Source organism: Perissodus microlepis, chromosome 8 (assembly GCF_051167445.1).
Source record: "Perissodus microlepis isolate ML-2025 ecotype Zambia chromosome 8, ASM5116744v1, whole genome shotgun sequence".
Lineage (NCBI taxonomy): Eukaryota > Metazoa > Chordata > Actinopteri > Cichliformes > Cichlidae > Perissodus > Perissodus microlepis.
In genome coordinates this window covers 3,304,059-3,323,275 of record NC_140468.1, presented here as the reverse complement: position 1 = coordinate 3,323,275, position 19,217 = coordinate 3,304,059, and the positions used below count along the sequence as shown (strand labels likewise).

The window sequence follows — 19,217 nt, the reverse complement described above, 5'->3', positions numbered from 1 at the left end:
TCCAATTTACAGCAAATTACTTTGAAGTATTATAGCAGGAAAAGCTTTGGGTGTATTAGTGATTTTTGAAATCAGTCCACCTGTATTTTACCTGCTTACACCGGCAGAGATGTCGGCTGTAAAAGAGGATCTGTGGAAGTAAAGGGAAGTTTGTGGTGCTCGGAAAATTCCCAGTACCTGTTAAAAATACCCTTAAAAATCTGACCATCGCTGATTTATGACGATAGTTTTCAATTTTATTTCTGCATCAAATATTGGGACCAAGACACAGCATCATAAGAAAAAAACCCTCCTTTGTTCTGGTGAACATGCAGTGCTCAAATCTTTTCTAACATCTAAGCAAAAAAACAAAACCAATTGATGTTTTTTTGTTAATAGTGTTGTTTAAAGGGAATTTTGGGGAGTTTGACACATGTGGCCAACGTTAGCTTTCACGACTTTGCATTTTTCTAGTACTTCTGGATGTTTTGACCTGTTTAATACATTAAAAAGGGACACAAACACCATAAAGCTGCACAGTAGCTAATGTACACCATCTTCAGACTGTACATAAAAGATGGACCTAGCCACAATATTTAAGTCCCAGCTGAGGGTCTCCTCTGCTGCAACATTTGCATCTGGAAACTGAAAGGGACTTGTGTAATCTGTTTGTGACTCTAATAACAAACAAAATTTCCTAAATGAGCATCACGTGTTCAAGAAGACCTCAAACAATCAGCAGAAAACTGCTTAATCAGGTTTTAGATCCATGGAGCTTCTATATATATGGAAGTCTTTCTGAGTCGCCCCCTGCTGGCCATTACAGAGAATGCAGGTTTAAGGCAGCACTTCTATGGCCAAAAGCTCCGTCCATCTTTTGTTGCCACCTTATAGGTTTAGTTTGGGTGTTTCTTTTTTCCCCACCCCAACACTTTTTTTTTTGCCCCAACAATGGTCCACATTAATGAAATCAGTAATCAGTAGTGTAGAGTTGAACTGCAGCTTTTGAAAATAGGGGGACGAGTCGTGGGCGCCAGATTCCTGCTATTTATGAGACGTGTGCTTCTTTGTAAGACGGTAATTCCATTGATGGAGTGAGGATATATTTTTAGTTGTAGATTGAGTTCTTTTCTTTTTGCCCGGTGGTATCATTATCGCCCCTCCTGAGCGTGATTTCTCTGATGTCATGCTGACAGACAGCGGTGACCTTTTCCTTTTGTATTGACCCGGGGGCCGTTTGCTGAGCAAGCATGCTCTTGGACTTGCAGCCGTTCCTCACTTTCCACAGAGCTAACCGAGGACCCTGAAAGTTGTATGCTGTTGACCTGGATTTGAAACAATAAAAAAGGAGTTGATGGAAAAATGCTGTCTTTGCTTTGTTGGTCTGCCTGGTTCAACATAAATCGATCTCTGGAGGATGAATCTATGCTTCATTTTTTTCAGTGGCACCAGGCTTATCCAGAGCCTTTCGGGCATCTTTTTCCTCTGCAACATTTTGCATTTAAACCTCAGTGATCCCGATGTGCTCCCAGGTCAGATGACAGGTTTTCTCCAAGTATTACATCCTGATCAGATGCTGAACCACCTCAGCTGACTCCTGAGATGAAGAAACGGTGACACCATACATTTTCAGAGAAAAATAATTTGAAATTCATTTGTGACATCGTTCTTTCAGAGCTGATGGTCATATGGTAAAATACTGGTAAATGGAAAGCTTTACCTTCTAGCTCAGGCCTTTGCAACTTCTGCATGACTGGTGACTGCTGGAAAACCGTCAGTGAAGCCAGGCAGGAGAACCTCGCTGGGAGCCCCTCCTGAAGGCAGACCTGGGAAGATAGCCATGTCTTGCTCTATGGCGCTCGTGAAGAATTAACATGAGTCTGCTGTCCTGTGGACAACAGCCTTTATAATTTAGTCTTACATTTGTTTTGTAGACGTTATTTTATAACTAGGTATCAACTGGTTTAATATTTCCACACATTAAAACACATTTATGTCACCATGAAGGCATCTCTCAGTAAATTCCCATGATATGAAGTGGTATGTTTACATGCAGATAAAATGCTAATAAAGTGACTTTGTTTAATTGCCATGATTAGACCCTGTGGAGGCGATCCGGGTCTGGCTGGTCTCCTGTGAGCTCACATGGACAGCAGATGAAGAGCAGGAATTTTTAAGCTGACCTTAAAACATCAAAGACCTCCGCTGAAGCTCTCAAAGGACTGAGATCATATTCCAGCTTTTACATTTTTACATATGCTGTTTTGTTTCCCTCCTCTCAACATTTTCTGCCTCATTAAATATTGTTTCTAAGCTTGAGGTTATGCAACCCTCTTTTCTTCTGTTATTTTGACCCCTCAAACTTAAGAGTTAACAGAGATAGAAAGCAGGTTTCCCTCCACTGTGAAATCCTGATATATGATGCTCCGGCTGATGGGAGTGAGGACTGAAGACCCTCCCTCTGCTTCAGATTAAAAAGCATCAGTTTTATCCAGATCTCTTTGTTTTACCTCTGACTGCCAGAACAGGTGGGTTTCCTACACGTTAACTACTTCGACTGCTGTTTTCCTTCATGGCTTCACACTCGGTGACTGAGAGCTCTCAGGGGTTCATTTGTGTGTTGTTGGGCTTTTTTTCATCAGGATGAGAATCGCTGGAGTTCTGATCGTGTTGTCTGCAGCTCTGTGCATCGCTCAGAGACAGAAAACAAGCTGGAGACCGGAGTGGGATTACAGGAATGAAGGCAAGTTTAACAGCTCAGTGTAATGAGCTCGACATTACAGGGAGCTTTTTGAGAATCTGCTGCTTGTTATATTTATATCTTCCATAGAATTTTAAGCATAACCTGATCACACTTTGGAGCACAAATAACCATTAAAATATAGAATATTAGTATTTAAATGAAACTGAATTCAGATATTTATAGTTAAGCATCTGAAAATGTTTACAGTTTCAAATAAACTCTTTTTACATACAAATCTGGTAGTTGAGTTACCATAATTTATGCATTTAGCCAAAAAGATTTGTTTCCTGGTTTTTTTTAAATGTCCTTCTTTCAGCAGAGCTTTAGCTCATTTTACTTTTTTGGGTTTTTTTTTGTGTTTTTAATCTGACTAAATAAATTTCAAATAAATAAATACATTTCTTATAAAACCCAAATGCTTAGAATAAATGTTACCAGAAGTGTGAGGTTTATAATTGTTTTCAAATAATTATTCTTAGTTTTCCTCATTTAATGTTTGTCCTGGTAATACTGAGTGAATATTAACAGATCTGAAGGTTTACACATCAAGAGGGTTTCCTGTTTTCAGTTTTGAAGTAACCTGCTGGAAGTTGTAAATGGTAAATCATTGATTCCAGTTTGTCAGCTATATTCAGCAGCTCAGTGTTTTTCAACAGGATTTCAAGCATCTTTGTGATTCTGTGTGTTTTTAAGAAGAATCTCATCTACCTAACTAATGTTAAGGATTAGTTATCAAAAACCTTTCTATTCTGAAGAAGCAGTGACTCAGACCTTTTAAGAAAAAAGAAATTCCTAGCGCTGGAGCTCGTTCTCTGTTATTGTGGCTCAGATTCATTGGTTCTGTGAACTTAAAGTTTGTATGTTATTTTAAAAAAGAAGTGCTGCTGAAGAGAAAAGACCTTCCCCTGCTAAGATGATGTTCATCTGCTTCCTTCATTTTCAAACATGTTTTATAATTCCCAGGAGAGCCGCGTCTCCACTAAAATCTACACCCATGGCAAGTTTTACACACCAGCCAGTTTATAGAGAAACTCATCCACAGTCTATGAAAACTATTATTAGTTGCAGCTCTGCACTGACTTCCCCACCACTCTTCCCTCCCTCTTTTTTTTTTTTACTTCTTTTACTTTTTTCTACAAGGTTACAATAATTCATGATACCTGTATGAATGAAGTCATGTACTACAGTACAGTTGTTGCTGATGTAATAAGTTCAAAAGCAGAAAATAATAAAGTTTGTTTTCCTGGCTTGCTCACCTGCAGCAGAGAGAGTGAACACCAGAGGATGTGCCAATCTCACGCTGGTTTTAGACAACTGGAAATACGCCATCATGACGCAGGTCAAAGATCTGCTGCTGCATGACCACAACACTGTGCTGCCCGACTATGGCAGGTGAGGTTTTCTGTTTTAGGGCCTTTTCTAAGTCTCCTGCGGCACAGTTACATCAGTCTGGGTCTTCGGGCTTTGCGCGTCAGTCGAAATGTAAAGAATAACTGTAACATTAAAAGGTCAGCTTTAATTTGAGCAGGTTTACGCAGATATAGAAAGTAGAAACGAAATGCAAATGTTCTTGTTTCTTTTCTTCTAAATGTGACCACAATTATTTTTTAAATTAACATTTGGTATTCAGTATGATTTCAAAGTAGCGACTGAGGCCATGAACTCATCAGGGCCTTTTTCTTACATGGACTAATGCAGCGGTCCCCAACCTTTTTTGCACCACGGACCAGTTTATGCCCGACAATATTTTCATGGACCGGCCTTTAAGGTGTCGCGGATAAATACAACAAAATAAAACTAGTACCGGTACCGAAAAAAAGAAAATTTATTCATAACACACTGAAAAGACCCAGGAAAACCGAGTAAACGATAAAAACGATAAAAAAATAACACTGAAAACCGATAAAAACCCTGAAAACTATACATTTCACACCTGAGCGTCAACTCTCGCGGCCCGGTACCAAACGACTCACGGACCGGTACCGGTCCGAGGCCCGGGGGTTGGGGACCGCTGGACTAATGTACTTGGACACTGCTTTCCACAACCAAGAGGTGAAAGAGAAGAGACAAAAAAGAGGGCGCAGAGAAGAAATATAAAACTGAAACTGTTGGAGAGGAAAAAAACACTTTAATTTCTTTGTGCTCTTTCAGGATCCAGCCTCTGTCAGAAGCTCTGGGAGATCTTTACAAAGAGTTCAACTCCCTGAAGGAGCGTCTCGCTGAGCTCACGGCCAAGTTTGATGGAGTGGAGGCTTTCGTGGACGATGTGAGATTAGGGAGGAGCCCTGCACCACTCCGAGGTGAACCCCGACCCCCAGGGTCACTGCCAGGGGAGGCAGATGGTGCTGGAGGTCGGCCCAGTGGAAGGAGGAGCCGGGTCGTAATTCGGAGAATCAAGAAACCTGCCGGCTCACAGGACTGAGGATACAGCATCATACTGTGAATGCCGGGCCGAGACGGGGTTACATGTTTGTCTTATATTTTACCTCACTGTGTTTTCTGGTGCAGTTTCACTTTAAAGCTGTGCAAATCACATTTATAACTTGGACTTGAGAAGGAGAGACTGTAAAATAAACTTAATTTACACCTTAACGCTTGAGTTAACACACATGTTAATATAACAGCAAAGAAAGCCCACACTGAGTCCACACGAATCTGCACAAAAAAGTCTCAGATGTTGGACCAAAAGCACAAAAGTAAGAACATAAATAAAGTGCACTGTGTTGGCACTCTTTCTGTTTTGTTCAGTCCATAGTAATCAAAACATGCTGCTTCTTATAGCATCTAACTAATTTTTAATAAATGGAAAATTACTATTTCCTCCAGAGGAGTTGTTATACTCTTCTTCACCAGCAGATGTCTCCCCAACATCACAAAGATCAAAACAGTGATTTAGTTGATTGAGAACTTGGTTTTCAATCAACTTAAACTTGTTGTGGTCAATAATAATAATAATAATAATAATAATAATAATGATGATAATAATGACATGGTTTTCTTATGTTCTTTCAAAATAAAAGCCTATTTGCTACAAGGATTGAGGATTTCTAACAATCTTCAATTAGTCAGTATCGGTGGTGTCAAAATAAAACATGTTTCAGTTTTGATTCTTCTTTACTTAGTTTTATCGGTGCGCAGTATTGTTTGGATCATTTTTGTGTTTGTATGTGTGTGCATTTGTTCTAGTTAATTGAGCCTAATAGCCTTAGTGCTACTTCACTTAACCCTTAACCAGGATTTTAATCAAGTTATCTACACATGCAGGAAGTTCAGAGGTTCATTAAATAAAAGTTGTTATGAACAATACTTACCCATGGTTATTAATACCATTCATCCATTCATTTTTTAAAAAGTGACGTCAGATACTATTAGTAGTAGTAGTAGCAGCAGTATCCTTTAGTGCGAATAATGTGGATATATTACACATATTTGATGTGATTTTTGTCTTTTTCTTCAAAATAAACCTTGTGCTTTTGACACGAAGTAGTTTGTTTTTACTATAGAATAAAACATAATAAAGATAAATGTAATTCACGGTAATAATGTCAGAGGCTGGGTTTCTTTGTTTTGGTACTGAAAGTGAAACTTCCGATCATCACCTGAACGCGGCATAAGTTTCTTCTTTGCAGAGAGTCACACAGAAACGAAACTGAAAAGGTTGCTTTCCGGTTTAGGGACGCTCAAGAACTTACCTACAGAAACAAGACGAAGAAATCTGTAAAGACTGCATTATCTAACCAACTGCTGACCTAAACGGATTTTTATAAAACCGGGTAATATTTTACAAATACAAACGTATATGTTAGATCAATAATGGGGAGATTGCGGGTAGGCTTGTGAGTCTTAACCTTTGGGGACGGTCCCTGTGTGTGGGCGGGTCCATCAGGAAGTTAAGTAAACGTTTGGCAGATTTTTAGTGTACGACTTGCGAAGCTAACATACAAACAGGTAAGCAAGCACATCATGAACTTTATGTATTTTTGTCTTTATTTAATAAATGTCACTTGGTTATTTCAGATCTTACGGTCATTCTTGTCCTTTTATCCAGTAATAACAAGTGTACTCGATTATTTTTATTGTATTCTTATTACCTTTAATGCCACAGTCGCTTCTCAGCCTGTTTTTGTGCATCTCTGGTACTTTTTGGTAGTTTTTACTCCTTGTATTAGACTTTATGATTCTATTTTGTCAAAATATGATGCTGTCATTTGCTGTTCTGCTTCACTTTATCATAAATTAATTGTTATCATATTCAGTTGTACTGCTGATAAGATGAGGCAACCTAATAGGGTGTTTTTATGACTATAAAGGAAGTCATTGCAGAGTGTGTGCCATGATATGCTGTGTGCAGTATTTTTAAGGTATTTCTGCTCTTATAAAGAAGACCAGTTGCACTAATTTTGCCAGCCCCTTATTAACTGTAATGCAACAACCTTGACCTGAATAGTAAGCCTCACAGGGATTAAAAGCTGTAACTGTGCCTGTATTTTTATATTTAAAGACAGTTCCCGCAGAGCAGGGGCTCACCTGAAAAAGGTGCCCCTACAGATGGAGGAGGGGGGAGGAAACCCCCACTGTGCCAGTGGGCAGCAGGTGCAAACCAAGGAAGCTGAGGATTCTGCAACCAAAAGACCACGGAAGACAAATACGGTAGAAATGCAGTCACAACAAACAGCTTTCAGGGGCCTGTTAGTGGTGTTTGAGCCGTCGTGAAATATATAAATTAATGTGTGTTCCAGGAACATGGAGCTGGAAACCCCGGCAGGAACAGTCGAGAGAAGGAGAGGAGAAGAAGGAGAAATCAAAGAAGAAAAAATGCTAAGGGAGAGGCAGATGTCAAAAGTGAAAACATACATAAGGATCAGAATAAGGCTATGGAGACTGAAAGCAGCCAAACACAGGACAGCGAGTCTTTAAAAACACAGCCTGAGGTTCCCCAGACTGAAGACAACTTGCAAAAAGGGGAAAACAGCGGTGAACAACCACAGAAAGATCCTAAGATGGTGCAAGCTCAGACTCGAACAAGGAAGCTCAAAGGCTCATCTAAATTCACACAGACTCGAGTTGTTACTCAGAAGAATCAGGAAACACAGACAGACTTTCCTGTGCCAAAACAAGAAGAGGGAAAGGGTGAAAAGATGGTGCAAGCTCAGACTCAAATAAGGAAGCTCAAAGGCTCAGATAAATTCACACAGACTCGAGTTGTTACTCAGAAGAATCAGGAAACACAGACAGACTTTCCTGTGCCAAAACAAGACGAGGGAAAGGGTGAAAAGACTCAACCCGCCACAGAGAAAGCTGCTGAGGTGCAAGAAGATCAGAAGAAGCACACATCTGGACCCAAGCTGCAAGGAGACAGCTCAGTTCAGACTCCATCAGAGCAAAATCCAGAAGGAGGAGCATCATCATCATCATCAGAGCCAGCCAAGAAGCAAAGAAGCGAGAAGGAGTCAAAGCCTAAACAGGAGAATCCCTCTGCAGAAGGTTCAGGTGTTGCATCTCAAACTGAAGAAGGTGCCAAACAGAAGTCTTATGCTAAAGCTGCAGCTGGAGTGGGAGGGAGTGACAAACAGTCCACTGTGGCAGCCACTAACACGGCAGAAAAAACATCCCAAATCACACGGTAAGAGTGATTTTAACTGTTTATTTAAACTCTGGAGCTGAAGCTCACATTTGAACGTTTATCTTTTTCACTCACAGTGATCGAAGCCCAGTGAGACCTCCACCCGGAGTTCCTATGTTCACCTTTCACATCTACGCTGTGCTGGACAAAGCGTTTAGATTCAACCTAGAACTCGACAGGCTTCAGCTTCAAAATCAACAAGGGTATTTCCCGCCCCTTGTAATAACACATTTTGTGTAAGTATCTATGATGTATTACATGTTGTATTTTTTATTGTTCTTTATGTTAGATTTTAGGACAGTAACATACACAAGAGGTTAATAGCAAAGCTCCTATGATTCCACAGTTTTTTCCTGCTGCTTAGGATGATAGTGTGATTCTATTTTGTGTTTGGCCTTTTTACTTTATACATCAAAGTTCCTGTACTAACATAGGTCCATAAAGAATTTCTTTCCTGGTTTGGTGTGGAAGGATTTCTGTGGTTTGATCAAACCCCCAATTAACCAATTTTTTTGAAAATATACATTGGGGCATTTTAGCCTCTTTCTGTTTTTTTGATATGACAACGAGGGAAAAATTGTGTGGTAGGGCACGTAAAATCACAGAACGAGGTCAATGCATAGTGAGGTTCATAGTGGGCAGAGGTCACCAACTTTCTGCAGAGTTATTTGCTACAGACCTCCAAACTATGTGTGGCCTTTAGATTAGCTCAAGAACAGTGCGTAGAGAGCTTCACCAGCTGCACCCAAGCCTTACGTAACAAAACACAATGCAAAGCATCACATGCACTGATGAAGTGGGGACAAATTAGATTGGCCCGGGGAGAGTCTGCAATCCAGCAGAACACCTTTGGGCAGAGACTGCTAGGCCAGGCCTTCTTGTCCAACGTCACTGTCTTCACAAATGCACTCCTGGAAGAATGGTCAAAAATTCCTATAAACACTCCTAAACCTTGTGGAAAGCCTTCCCAGAAGAGTTCAAGCTGTTACAGCTGCAAAGGGTGGGCCAACATCCTTTTAAATCCCGTGGATTAACAATAGAATGCCAATCCAAGTACATATGTGAAGAAAGATGAGCAAATACTTATCAATGCAGTGTATTTGGAGAGTAGCTTGTGTAGATTGTCAAGCATTTGAATATAGCTGTTAATATATTTTATTTTATTATATTGTTTTTTCCTGCATTCCACCTGAATAAGTTCTTTTTTGCTCCAGAGGATGTTGTGTTTTTATCTAGATAGATAAAAATTTGGCATGAATATCCCTTTCACTCAAATCTTCAATATTTTATCTTTAGTGGACTAAAGCAGGAAGGTTATCTGGTGGAAGCACGCCTCTCTGTTGAAGAAAGCAGCTTGCGAAGAGGCAACTGGGTGACTTATTGGTATGGTGTAAAGCAACGAGTCAAAGAGATTTCAGGAACTGCCAAAAGACATATTTACATTCCTTCAGACCCAAGTATTAAGGGTAAGACAAACACTGAGCTTGAGACTGTTATTATGTTATTTGTCCAATTCTGTTTCCTGGATTTCCACATAAACTGATCCCAAACCTGTCTGTGTTTTATACAGAGATGCATCTTTATGAAGGACTCATTAGCCGTTATGATGAAAAAGGTTTTTTGCACAAAATATTTAGCTGGAAGAACACAAAAGGTGTGGAGATTTCAAATGCCTGGCAGTCCTCAGCTACAACTCTGCTGAACAGAATCTTCCAGAAATGGACTCCGTCAGATAAACAGAGCACTGAGAGCTTGTGTCAAAATTTGAGGTATTTTATGGGGAGCCTTGGTTCTGCTCACACTAGGATGGCATACCCAGATGATTCACATCCTCCTCAGGTCAAGGTGTGTTCAGCAAAAAGAGAAAAAAAAAGAAATTATCTACAGTAGCTTCGATATACCACCGTTAATTCTGATTTGATTTTCAGGTGTCAGAGCTGATTTCAGAGAACTTGCTCCAGATCTTAAAAGGAGAGCCGAAGGAGAAGCTCCCGAGGTCCTGCAGGGACACTAGTCCTCTCGTTCTGGGGCTTTCTGTTTTCATGGTTACCCAAAGTTGTAGCATTAACCTTGGAGTTAAAGGCTGGGCTGAGCTGTGTCTCCTGGTCTCACAGTCTGCACTGGACAACAAAAACCTGGATGGGTCGCAGAGTTGTTTCACAAACACACAACAGTAGGTTTTTACAGACTTTAAGAAAAGTAATTCTTGTCCTGGTTAGACAACAGTTTCTCACTGACAAACGTTTTGTTTGTTTGTTTAAAAAAAAAATCCATCTAATTGATGTGAAATAGATGTTGCTGTTTGCTACATTTTATGGACTAATAAAAAAAACAGCATAGCAATTCAAAGGCTTTAATTACTTTAAAAACGAAATTAAATTAAATTAAACTCCACTTCTAAGTTAATTTAACCTTCATCTTTAAACATTATCTTGGTGTGCTGATTGAGGTGTTGACATTTGAGCTTGTATCCTCACATGGTTCGGTTTCCCCCCTCAGCACTGTGCTGGGTCTGATAAACCGCTGTGCCCAGTACATGGTGGCAGAGGTCGTCCTGCTCGTTCCTCTCCTCTTCAGACTCAGACAGCCTGGAGCTGATGCAATGAAACTGGGTCCCACTGTTGAAGAAGAGAACTGGTCTGGACTACAAAGCATCAATTTCAGTGGATTCAGAGAGAATGTCAAGTTCTTTCTGGACAAAAGAAGGTGAATCTGTCTCAAACCCATCGTAGCTTTCTTTATTTCCCTGAAGTGTTGATCTGATTTACTGAATTATTTTATTTTCCATCCACAGGAGGATGCTCTCTCTGATCCAGGAGCACTTATCACTGGCTACAGAGACGCCTCTGCTCCTGGTGAGCTGGTTATCTCTGGTTGCATTTGAGGACCTTCCTGAGTTTTCAGACGTGACAGGAGTATCTGCAGAACAGCTGATCCAGAGTCTGTTGTACAGACTGAGAAAATGTGGTGAAAGACCAGATTTAAAGAAAGAGGAAGAGAATTTAAAGGTGAAAAACCCAACTAACTAATATAAACTTGCAAAATGACCTTGTTCCATCTTTAATACAGTCCTCTGTGATCACCTTTGTTCTTCCTACATGCAGCATGCTCAGAAGTGCTTTACCCACATCCTGCTGAAGGTAGACAGAGAGAAGGACAGGTAATGACACCTGAAATGTGCTTCATACATTCTGGTGTTGTGCTTTTTGTAACTTTAACTTTGTCTCTGCAGAATTATTGAAAGTGAAACCATCAAACATGCGTTCGCGAGCAGCATTGATGTTGCAAAGAACACGTGCCGATTAGTGCGAATCGTCCCGTGGTACCAGGCCATCGTCCTGTCCTACCAGCTGGTGCTGAAGGTGGCAGCGATTTTGGAGGCTAAACAGAGAAAAGAGGTAAAACCCTTCATGTTATATGTCCCATAATGCCTCAGTGTGGTCTGTTATCTTAAATTTGTTATCTTTGTTTTGTGTCTTCTAGTCCAAAGAAGATGAGTTTGAGACCTTAAAGCAGCAGCTTCTGAAGGACTTGTTTGCAGTGCAGGACCGAATCAGAGAGAAGAGAGACGAACTGCTTCCAAACCCGCTCCTGACATCATCAAAATCACTCAGCTATCCAAGGGAAATCGAGGCATGTAGCAAACACAGCTGATAAAATCAAACTACGTTACTAATAATGATTTTTAAATGTATTTTTGTTGGTCAATAATTGCACATTCTAAAGACATTACTGAAATGTAAAAAAGGGATCCTCGATAATGTAACTATAATCTCTTTGCACTTATTTAAATGTAATCTGGGCTGATATTAGTAATTTATTCTGATTAGATAATCAGAGTTACCCATCAGCCCTGCCTCTAACCACTCAGTTCACCTCGTTTAATGCCTGTGATGAATTATCAGATGTGGGACGCGCTGCTGAAGGTCGAGTGCTCTTCTGAGGAAGTTTCATCCCGCTGGAGGCAGAGCCTGGAAAAAGACCTGAGGAAGAGGGTGTCCAAGGTCAGGACCCGTGCACCGATCGGTGTCAGACCAACATTACTGGTCTCGTTTTAGAAACACCTGAGCTCTATTCTTTCAGACTGGTGTCGGTTCAGCATGTAGATGTTTTCCCTCTGAACTCACCTGAGCTGTTTTAATTTACAGATAAGTGACGAGGACAAAGTCATGCTCTGCTGCCTCGAGTCGTCCCAGACTGCATTAAGTAAAAACCATGAAGTCATACAGGCCTGTTTGGACGAGCTGTGTCGCTCTGCGATCAAGGCAATCTGCCAGGTACACTGTGAATTAATAAATGACTCAAAGCACAGTTTCAATATTTGCTTTTAAAACCTTTAAAGAGCACTTCCAAAGTTATAGACTTTATTTTTCTTTTATCAAACACGTAGAGATTAAGATGCACTTTTAAGTGTTTTTAAGTGTCACCAGGCTCACAATGTAGTTCAGATCAAAAAGCAACCGTACTTTCACGTCCAAGTGACCCCTCGCTCTGTCCCACAGTCTGTGTCTCGAGCTTTGACTTGTCTTTTCCCTACATTACACTCAAAAACCTCAGAACAACAAATAATGTAACAGAGAGCTGGTTTAACAAATCAATCAGTTGATAGATATGATTTTAAACGTAACTTTTTATTCTATGGTGCCGAGCTAGGTCAGTTAGCTTTTAGCAGGTCAAATGTAAGATTTAGTTTTTGTGTTTTTAATGATGATCTCTGAGCTACAAAACTGATTAACTGGTTTCTCGTTCATTTTTATTGTTAGTTTATTACATATTAGTTTCACTATATAATATGATATAAAATTTATACATTGTAACAGTAGTCAGGAAAAGATTTAAGGAGTTCTTAGCAGGAACTACGCCCCCAAACTTCACTCACAGTAGTGTAGACGTCCATGTCAACACAGGCTCCTCAGACTAAGGGCCTGATTTACTGAGTACAAACTATTTAAGCTCAGTGACAGGGTTGTGTGTAAGAGAGAACGCAGAGATTTTTGCACCTGACTCTATTGTTTATGCATTTCAGAGAGTTCCTCTATCAGGACACCAAAAATAGGGCGGGGAAATTTAAAACAAAGGTGAAAATGACTTGCTGACATTACTGTTTATGACATGCAGTTTACTGCTGACGGCACTGATATTTAATGCTGAAAAAAGCATGTTTTTTGCACTTGATATTGCCTATAACATTGCCTGTGAGCTTTATTTGGAGATCGTGCACACTGCATTTTGCCCCAATCTGGCCATTGCTGTCTTTGCAAATATGACCCTATTAAAAAAGACTAAAACTTAAGATACATATTTTTTGTTTAAGTTAACTAAAAGGTTCATTTTTGGTTATAATAAACTTTTCTCTCTCAAAATTTGTAATTTTTCTCCAGTAAAATTCTTTTTATGTGAATGTAAAATGTCAGCTTTGAATAAATGTGTGGAGTTTGGACTTTAACACCACTCACTGGAAAATTCTCCCATTCACATTAACGTCAGTATTGATAATGTATGCTACACTGTATGTAGCATACATTATGAAGTAGGAGAGTAAACATGGGTTCTGTTTTTAGAGAAGGCAGGAGGGAGACCTGATGCGAAGTCTGACCTCTAAGGTCAGATTAGCACTTCCTGCTGCTGTTGTGTCTGCTGTGGTGGTCGAGTCAGCTGCACGGTTCAGAGACAGCGTGGTGGTTCAGCTGCTCGACCCTCAGTCCGCCGTGAGCCATCTCCTGATGAAGGGTACGTTATTTCTTTGCTCATTTATGTCTTCTTTAAATTTTTACTCGCTGCTGTTCGGGTTTCGTGATGGCTGCGGTGTTGCTGCTTTGGTCCAGGTGACTGGAAGGCGATCCAGGTGGACGACACCGCAGGGCAGGTGGTCCACAGCTGTGTGGAGGCCGTACACTCTCTGGTGGGGTCTCTGCTTCAAGGAGACGTGGCTCTGGGAGACCTGCAGACCTGCCTGAAACACCGGGAGCAGTTTAAAAAGCTTTTCCAGCAATGTGAGAACCATCAGAGTCTGCTGTTCCTTCATTCTGTTTTTAATAATGTCACACATCCTGTCCTTTATATAAATGAGATATTCAGAAGATTTAAGTACAAGAGGGATGCAAAGTTAATTAGAACACCCAAACGAATTTTCTCCGTTTGCCTCTTTAGCTCATGCTTGCAAACTGTCTTGATTAATATGAGCTGCATCGTGTTTTCCACAGACAGGACAAACACTAAATCTGAGAAGGTTCCTGTCAGTGCAGATGATGTTTTAGCTCAGAGAGAGAAAGATCTGAACACGTTCTTGCAGAGGAAACAGCAGATTGATGCTCTCATAAAGATGATAGCAAAGGTTACAGAAAGCATCACAGGTGAGTTGAATGTCGTTCATTTCATCATTTTAAATATTTTTTGCCGTGTGGTGGTTTAATGGCTTCTTCACACTAACGTGGTTCTTATGTAAATAGTTCCTGAGATGTTGGCCCTGGAGGAGCAGCACAATGCAGATCTCCACGCTGTGAGCCTGAACAAACTGATGCTTGTTCAGCCCTTTGATGCTGAAGGCAAATTAAAGAGTGCTGGCTCTCCACGCGTCCTCTGGTATAAAACCAGTATGAATGTCTTAAAAATGGCCACAGAGATGCACAAACTGCGAGACAGCAACCTGATTCTGTCCTCGTGGGTCAAAGGAGCTGCATCTTTGGCAGCCAGAAATCCCTTCCAAGCTCCTGTTTCAGTGAACCTAACACAGGTCTGCGACAACATCTGGAACCCCCTGCTCACCGAGTTTGTTGACCTCGCCGTGAGCATTGCAGAAGCAAATATCACTTTTAGGCAGCTCGATCAGGTTTTGCTTGAGTCTGGGGACCAGGGTGATGGGAAAATCATAAAAACAGAGCTGGATCTGATGTTGGAGATGTTTTCTGAGGCAGGAGGGTCCAAACCTGAGGTCAACTGGATGAAGATGAGACTCGATCAGATCCAGAAGTATAGACAGCTCCACGAGGCGGCGGCTGCAGCCAGCGCCGTGCTGAAGATTGCAGGAAAAATGAGGCTTTCTGGAAACTTCACTGATATCAAAACACTCAGTCAACTGGTAATACTTTATGAATATTACTATTTACTTAAAGCATGTTCTCAAAGTCTCGTCGACGTGGTGACCAAAACTGAAGACGTTTAATAGATTTGTGTAGGAAAAAAAAATATACGCTACATTTTCCAGAATTTGTTTTTAACAGTTTCTAATGTTGTAACCTGGAGTTTCAGTCAGGCATCAGTCTGGAGGGACTCTCGGGTTCTAGCCCTTACAGAGCCTGGAGGGGTTTTTTGGCTCATTCTCCTACTGAAAAAACAAATGTATTTCCCTCTGAGCTTGAACTAGATGAGACTGTGTGTCTCTGCAGGAACAGTGGTAGTAGCAAAACCCCCAGACATCATCACAGCTCCTCCTGCACATGTGCAGATGCCATTTGTTCACCTTCTCTGTGTCATGGCAGTTTTCTTTTTCTTTTTTGTCTCAAGAAGGCGGGGCATCACGTAGCACTTTCATCACACAGGCCTGCTGATACAGTCTCCTCCCAAGAGCTTTTACTTATATCTATTTGCTGCTTGATCTTTGAAAAGCAGAGAGAACATTTCTGGACCTACTGACCTTCATGTATTAATGTAATTACTGTATTTAAGCTCACTGAGCAGATCTTGCCACAATGTGCATGTTTACAGTAGCTGAGTCGCGCTTCTTTATTTAACTTCTGCACAACTGAACTGAAGTTCTTAAAACCATCAAGGAGCAACTTCACGTGCTAAATGTGTGCAAAGCTCTCCTCATAGTTTTGGTGTCTTCAGCTATCTTGACTCCTACTGTAAAAATAAATACTAAAACAAGTGATATTTGTTGGATAAACATAAGTTACACAGAAGCCCAAACATTTATATTGATATTAACTAAATAATGTTTCATTCTATGATGATATTCGTACCTTTCACAGGAAGAGGACAGCTTTAAGCACAGGCCTCTGAGCTCTCTGAGTGACGACCTGTTTCATGCCAGACAGCAACTCTCCAAGGTCACCAAGCAGCACACCGCCTGTCTGGAAGAGTTTCTAGCGAGCCAAACTCTTGTCACCTGGGTCAAAGAGAACCTTAAAAGTAAGGTGATCTCATGAAAAACACAATACGTCCCTTTTTTGGTTATAAATAATCTTGTGGCCTTGCAGAAGATGCCTCCATCCTCACTTTGTTCTCCCGTCAACAGACATGAGCGATGTGAAGGTTTACGTGGATCTGGCTTCCATATCTGCTGGAGAGAACGACACAGAGATCGATCAGGTGGCCTGCTTCCATGATGCAGTGATGGGCTATGCCCCTCTGCTCTACTCCCTCTCCCCTCAAGCTGGCTTTAATGAATTCATGAGGTGTGCTCGGCAGGTGTGGGACGCCCAAAGTAGAGATGAGAAGCTCCCTGACAAACTGGTAAAAACTGGTATTTACATCTTCTCTCTTATTTTTACGCCTACATCCTGGCTGATGTTGCAAAGCAGCTATAATAGTGTTTGGTTTGTTTTTCAGAGCGAGTCTACCCGCTTACTGAGCTGGCTAAAAGCACTGAAGGAGACTCACGGCTCTGTCGAGCAGTCCTCCCTCTCCTTGGCTTCCTCTATTAATGCTAATGGAGTTTATCACATAAAATGGTCTGATAAAAACACACAGAGGGTGAGTGCACAGTGTTCCTTTGACAAACAGAATATGGGGCTTACAAACTGAAGTGATTTTCAAATTCTTATTAGTCAGTTTTTTCCGATTCCTTTGCAGAGATGTCTTCAAAACATGGTGAAGGTCACAGTGAGAAGCAGCAGAGAAGAGAAGAGCTACAAGCTTGAGGATCTGCTCGAGCTACAAAACAAACTCATGCTCATGTCATCCAAAGGGGAGCACGGCAGAGAGCAAGTCAACAGGTTCACAGAGGTCAGCGGCTTTTAAACGGTTAAATTATGACTCTTCTTAGCAAAGGAAACTCACTGGAAGGTTCTCAGCTTCTTTATTGTGTTTCATCTTATTTGTCAGACTTGTGTACCTGTTGTGTCCTCGAATTAAAGCTTTGACTCCACCACTTTTACAGCTGAGATAATAGGATGCAGGAGATGACGATAAGTCATCATATCTGACACCATCACTAGTTTTTTGTGCAATAAATGCAGTTCTGTCCACTGACACTAGAACCTAAGCTAAAGAGAGTTAAACATTTTAGCTGTAGACCCGGTGTCTGTGGTTTAGGATAGTATTAACGGCAAAACTCCTGCTGCCATGTCCTTGTAGGTTTTTGAGGGAGTTCAGAGACTGGGCACCATCCTTCTTCAGATGCAAACATCTGGGAACATGCTCTTCAGAGACTGGCACGCTGTGGTCGAGTGCTGCCAACAACAGCAGCCATGCATCAGAGTCACCTTCTTGTCCCTGAAAGGTAAACAGATGACATACTACGGTGAGGTGACAGTGCAGCTGCAAAACCTTGCGCAGTCCATGGATACGTGCCAGAAGGAATGGCGTTCCTTCATCAGCAGCATGCGCTCCCGCTTTGGCTTGCTGAACCACTACACCTCGGAGCAGATGGTTTATTTGTGCCACTGGATACAAAGAGTGTGTCAACGCCAGGCGTCTGTTCCTCAGCAGTTATGGCACTTACTGTTTCCCATAAAACCCGAGTGCACGCCAAATGATGTCAGACACGCCTACAGTAATGCAGCAAGAATGAGCTCGAACGCTGATGAGTTAGAAGATGTTTCATCCGATGACGACGACATGTATTACAAACCTTCAAAAGATCTGATGCCAGCACAACAGGCTGAAGTGGACATGAAAGAGGCTTCCGACTTGATGGAGTTTTCTTCAGATGATGAAGAAGATGAAGAGGACAGTCTTGAGAATCTCTGGCAGCAATTCAAAAAAGACATGAGTCTTTACCTGAGTGAGTCGCTGGATATCTTGACACTAGCCAACTTCCTCTCATGCCTCTCTGAGATGAACCAGCAGCACACGATCAGAAACCTTCTGTCATTTCTCCAGGAAGGAAAGCCCAATCTCGTTCTGTGCCCCATTGCAGAGGTTTTTACCACCACCCTCTCTTTTTACATGGAGAGTCCAGAGCAGCCTCTGCCCTCTGTTGATGAGGTTCTAGTCTGCAGAGAGGAAACCACAGAAGAGGAGGTGGAGATCTTTCTGCGCTGTGCTCTGAGTCAAGGCTCCAGACAAAACTGCCAGAAGATATACTCTCTGGTGAATCCAGGGCTGCTGGGATATGATGTCAGTGTAGCTTTAGGGGAGATCTTCGACAGTCTTGAGAGAAGTGCCGGCCCGCATTATCGTCTGGTCATAGTGAGTCCGGTTGTGCACCAGCACAGATACGTGCCCTCTTTCTTCAGCAATGATAAAGTGCAGGCTGGTGTGGGTATAACAGCGGACACTGCCAGGAAATATCTACGTCACCACTTCACAGAAAACACGCTTCAGCGAAACCCCGTCACACTGGTTTCTCCAGACAAGCTCTCAGTCTGGATCGTGTCATCTGAGCGCCCTGCAGTCGGTAAGGACGACCCCTCCTTGCACTAAAATCCATTAAAAATGCAGTTCAGTTACAATATTTAAATGTTGGCATCTTTTCTTTTCTTAGGGAAATCACTTTACATTGATCGTTTGTTTGAGAAGTTCCAGCAGATATCTCCCAGAGCAAAACATATCAGCCTCAAGCTGATTGAGCCAAGCGTTGACATAGACTCACTGATTAGGAGTCTGTCAGAGAAACTGGAACCTTTGAGAGAGCAGGATCTTGTCATTTTGCACATTGACACTGCTGGAGTAAGTATGCAAGCATTTACAGCTGCAGGCCGTTTGTTC

At 41.5% G+C, this 19,217-nt stretch overlaps 2 protein-coding genes across 2 annotated transcripts in view; both read left to right on the top strand.

Annotated features, from left to right (window-relative positions):
- Nucleotides 1–9: 9 nt before the first annotated feature.
- On the top strand, nt 10–6,180 carry LOC146381115 (uncharacterized). Its single transcript, XM_084937043.1, has 3 exons — nt 10–2,722; nt 3,985–4,114; nt 4,874–6,180. Exons 1-3 carry the CDS (start codon nt 2,623–2,625, stop codon nt 5,142–5,144), a joined length of 501 nt encoding a protein of 166 aa, XP_084793169.1. The 5' UTR covers nt 10–2,622; the 3' UTR covers nt 5,145–6,180.
- Nucleotides 6,181–6,581: 401 nt separating this feature from the next.
- rnf213b (ring finger protein 213b) overlaps nt 6,582–19,217 on the top strand; it is a 34,580-nt gene continuing 21,944 nt past the window's right edge. Inside the window, exons 1-24 of the mRNA XM_084936991.1 lie at nt 6,582–6,670; nt 7,224–7,372; nt 7,462–8,345; nt 8,423–8,581; nt 9,642–9,811; nt 9,916–10,190; nt 10,274–10,518; nt 10,845–11,051; nt 11,140–11,353; nt 11,450–11,505; nt 11,578–11,743; nt 11,829–11,978; nt 12,251–12,349; nt 12,494–12,622; nt 13,907–14,075; nt 14,171–14,338; nt 14,549–14,698; nt 14,795–15,423; nt 16,316–16,475; nt 16,582–16,799; nt 16,896–17,039; nt 17,139–17,291; nt 17,643–18,906; nt 18,994–19,178. Coding sequence (XP_084793117.1) covers nt 7,271–7,372; nt 7,462–8,345; nt 8,423–8,581; nt 9,642–9,811; nt 9,916–10,190; nt 10,274–10,518; nt 10,845–11,051; nt 11,140–11,353; nt 11,450–11,505; nt 11,578–11,743; nt 11,829–11,978; nt 12,251–12,349; nt 12,494–12,622; nt 13,907–14,075; nt 14,171–14,338; nt 14,549–14,698; nt 14,795–15,423; nt 16,316–16,475; nt 16,582–16,799; nt 16,896–17,039; nt 17,139–17,291; nt 17,643–18,906; nt 18,994–19,178 — 6,096 coding nt within the window. The 5' untranslated portion in view covers nt 6,582–6,670; nt 7,224–7,270. The remainder of the gene's footprint in view (nt 6,671–7,223; nt 7,373–7,461; nt 8,346–8,422; nt 8,582–9,641; nt 9,812–9,915; nt 10,191–10,273; nt 10,519–10,844; nt 11,052–11,139; nt 11,354–11,449; nt 11,506–11,577; nt 11,744–11,828; nt 11,979–12,250; nt 12,350–12,493; nt 12,623–13,906; nt 14,076–14,170; nt 14,339–14,548; nt 14,699–14,794; nt 15,424–16,315; nt 16,476–16,581; nt 16,800–16,895; nt 17,040–17,138; nt 17,292–17,642; nt 18,907–18,993; nt 19,179–19,217) is intronic.

Bases quoted from the DNA above. Each gene is read 5' to 3' on its own strand.
- LOC146381115 (XM_084937043.1), top strand. From the start codon at position 2,623: ATGAGAATCGCTGGAGTTCTGATCGTGTTGTCTGCAGCTCTGTGCATC. The intron at 2,723-3,984 runs GCAAGTTTAACA...GCTCACCTGCAG, and splicing joins GTGGGATTACAGGAATGAAG to CAGAGAGAGTGAACACCAGA. The intron at 4,115-4,873 runs GTGAGGTTTTCT...GTGCTCTTTCAG, and splicing joins GTGCTGCCCGACTATGGCAG to GATCCAGCCTCTGTCAGAAG.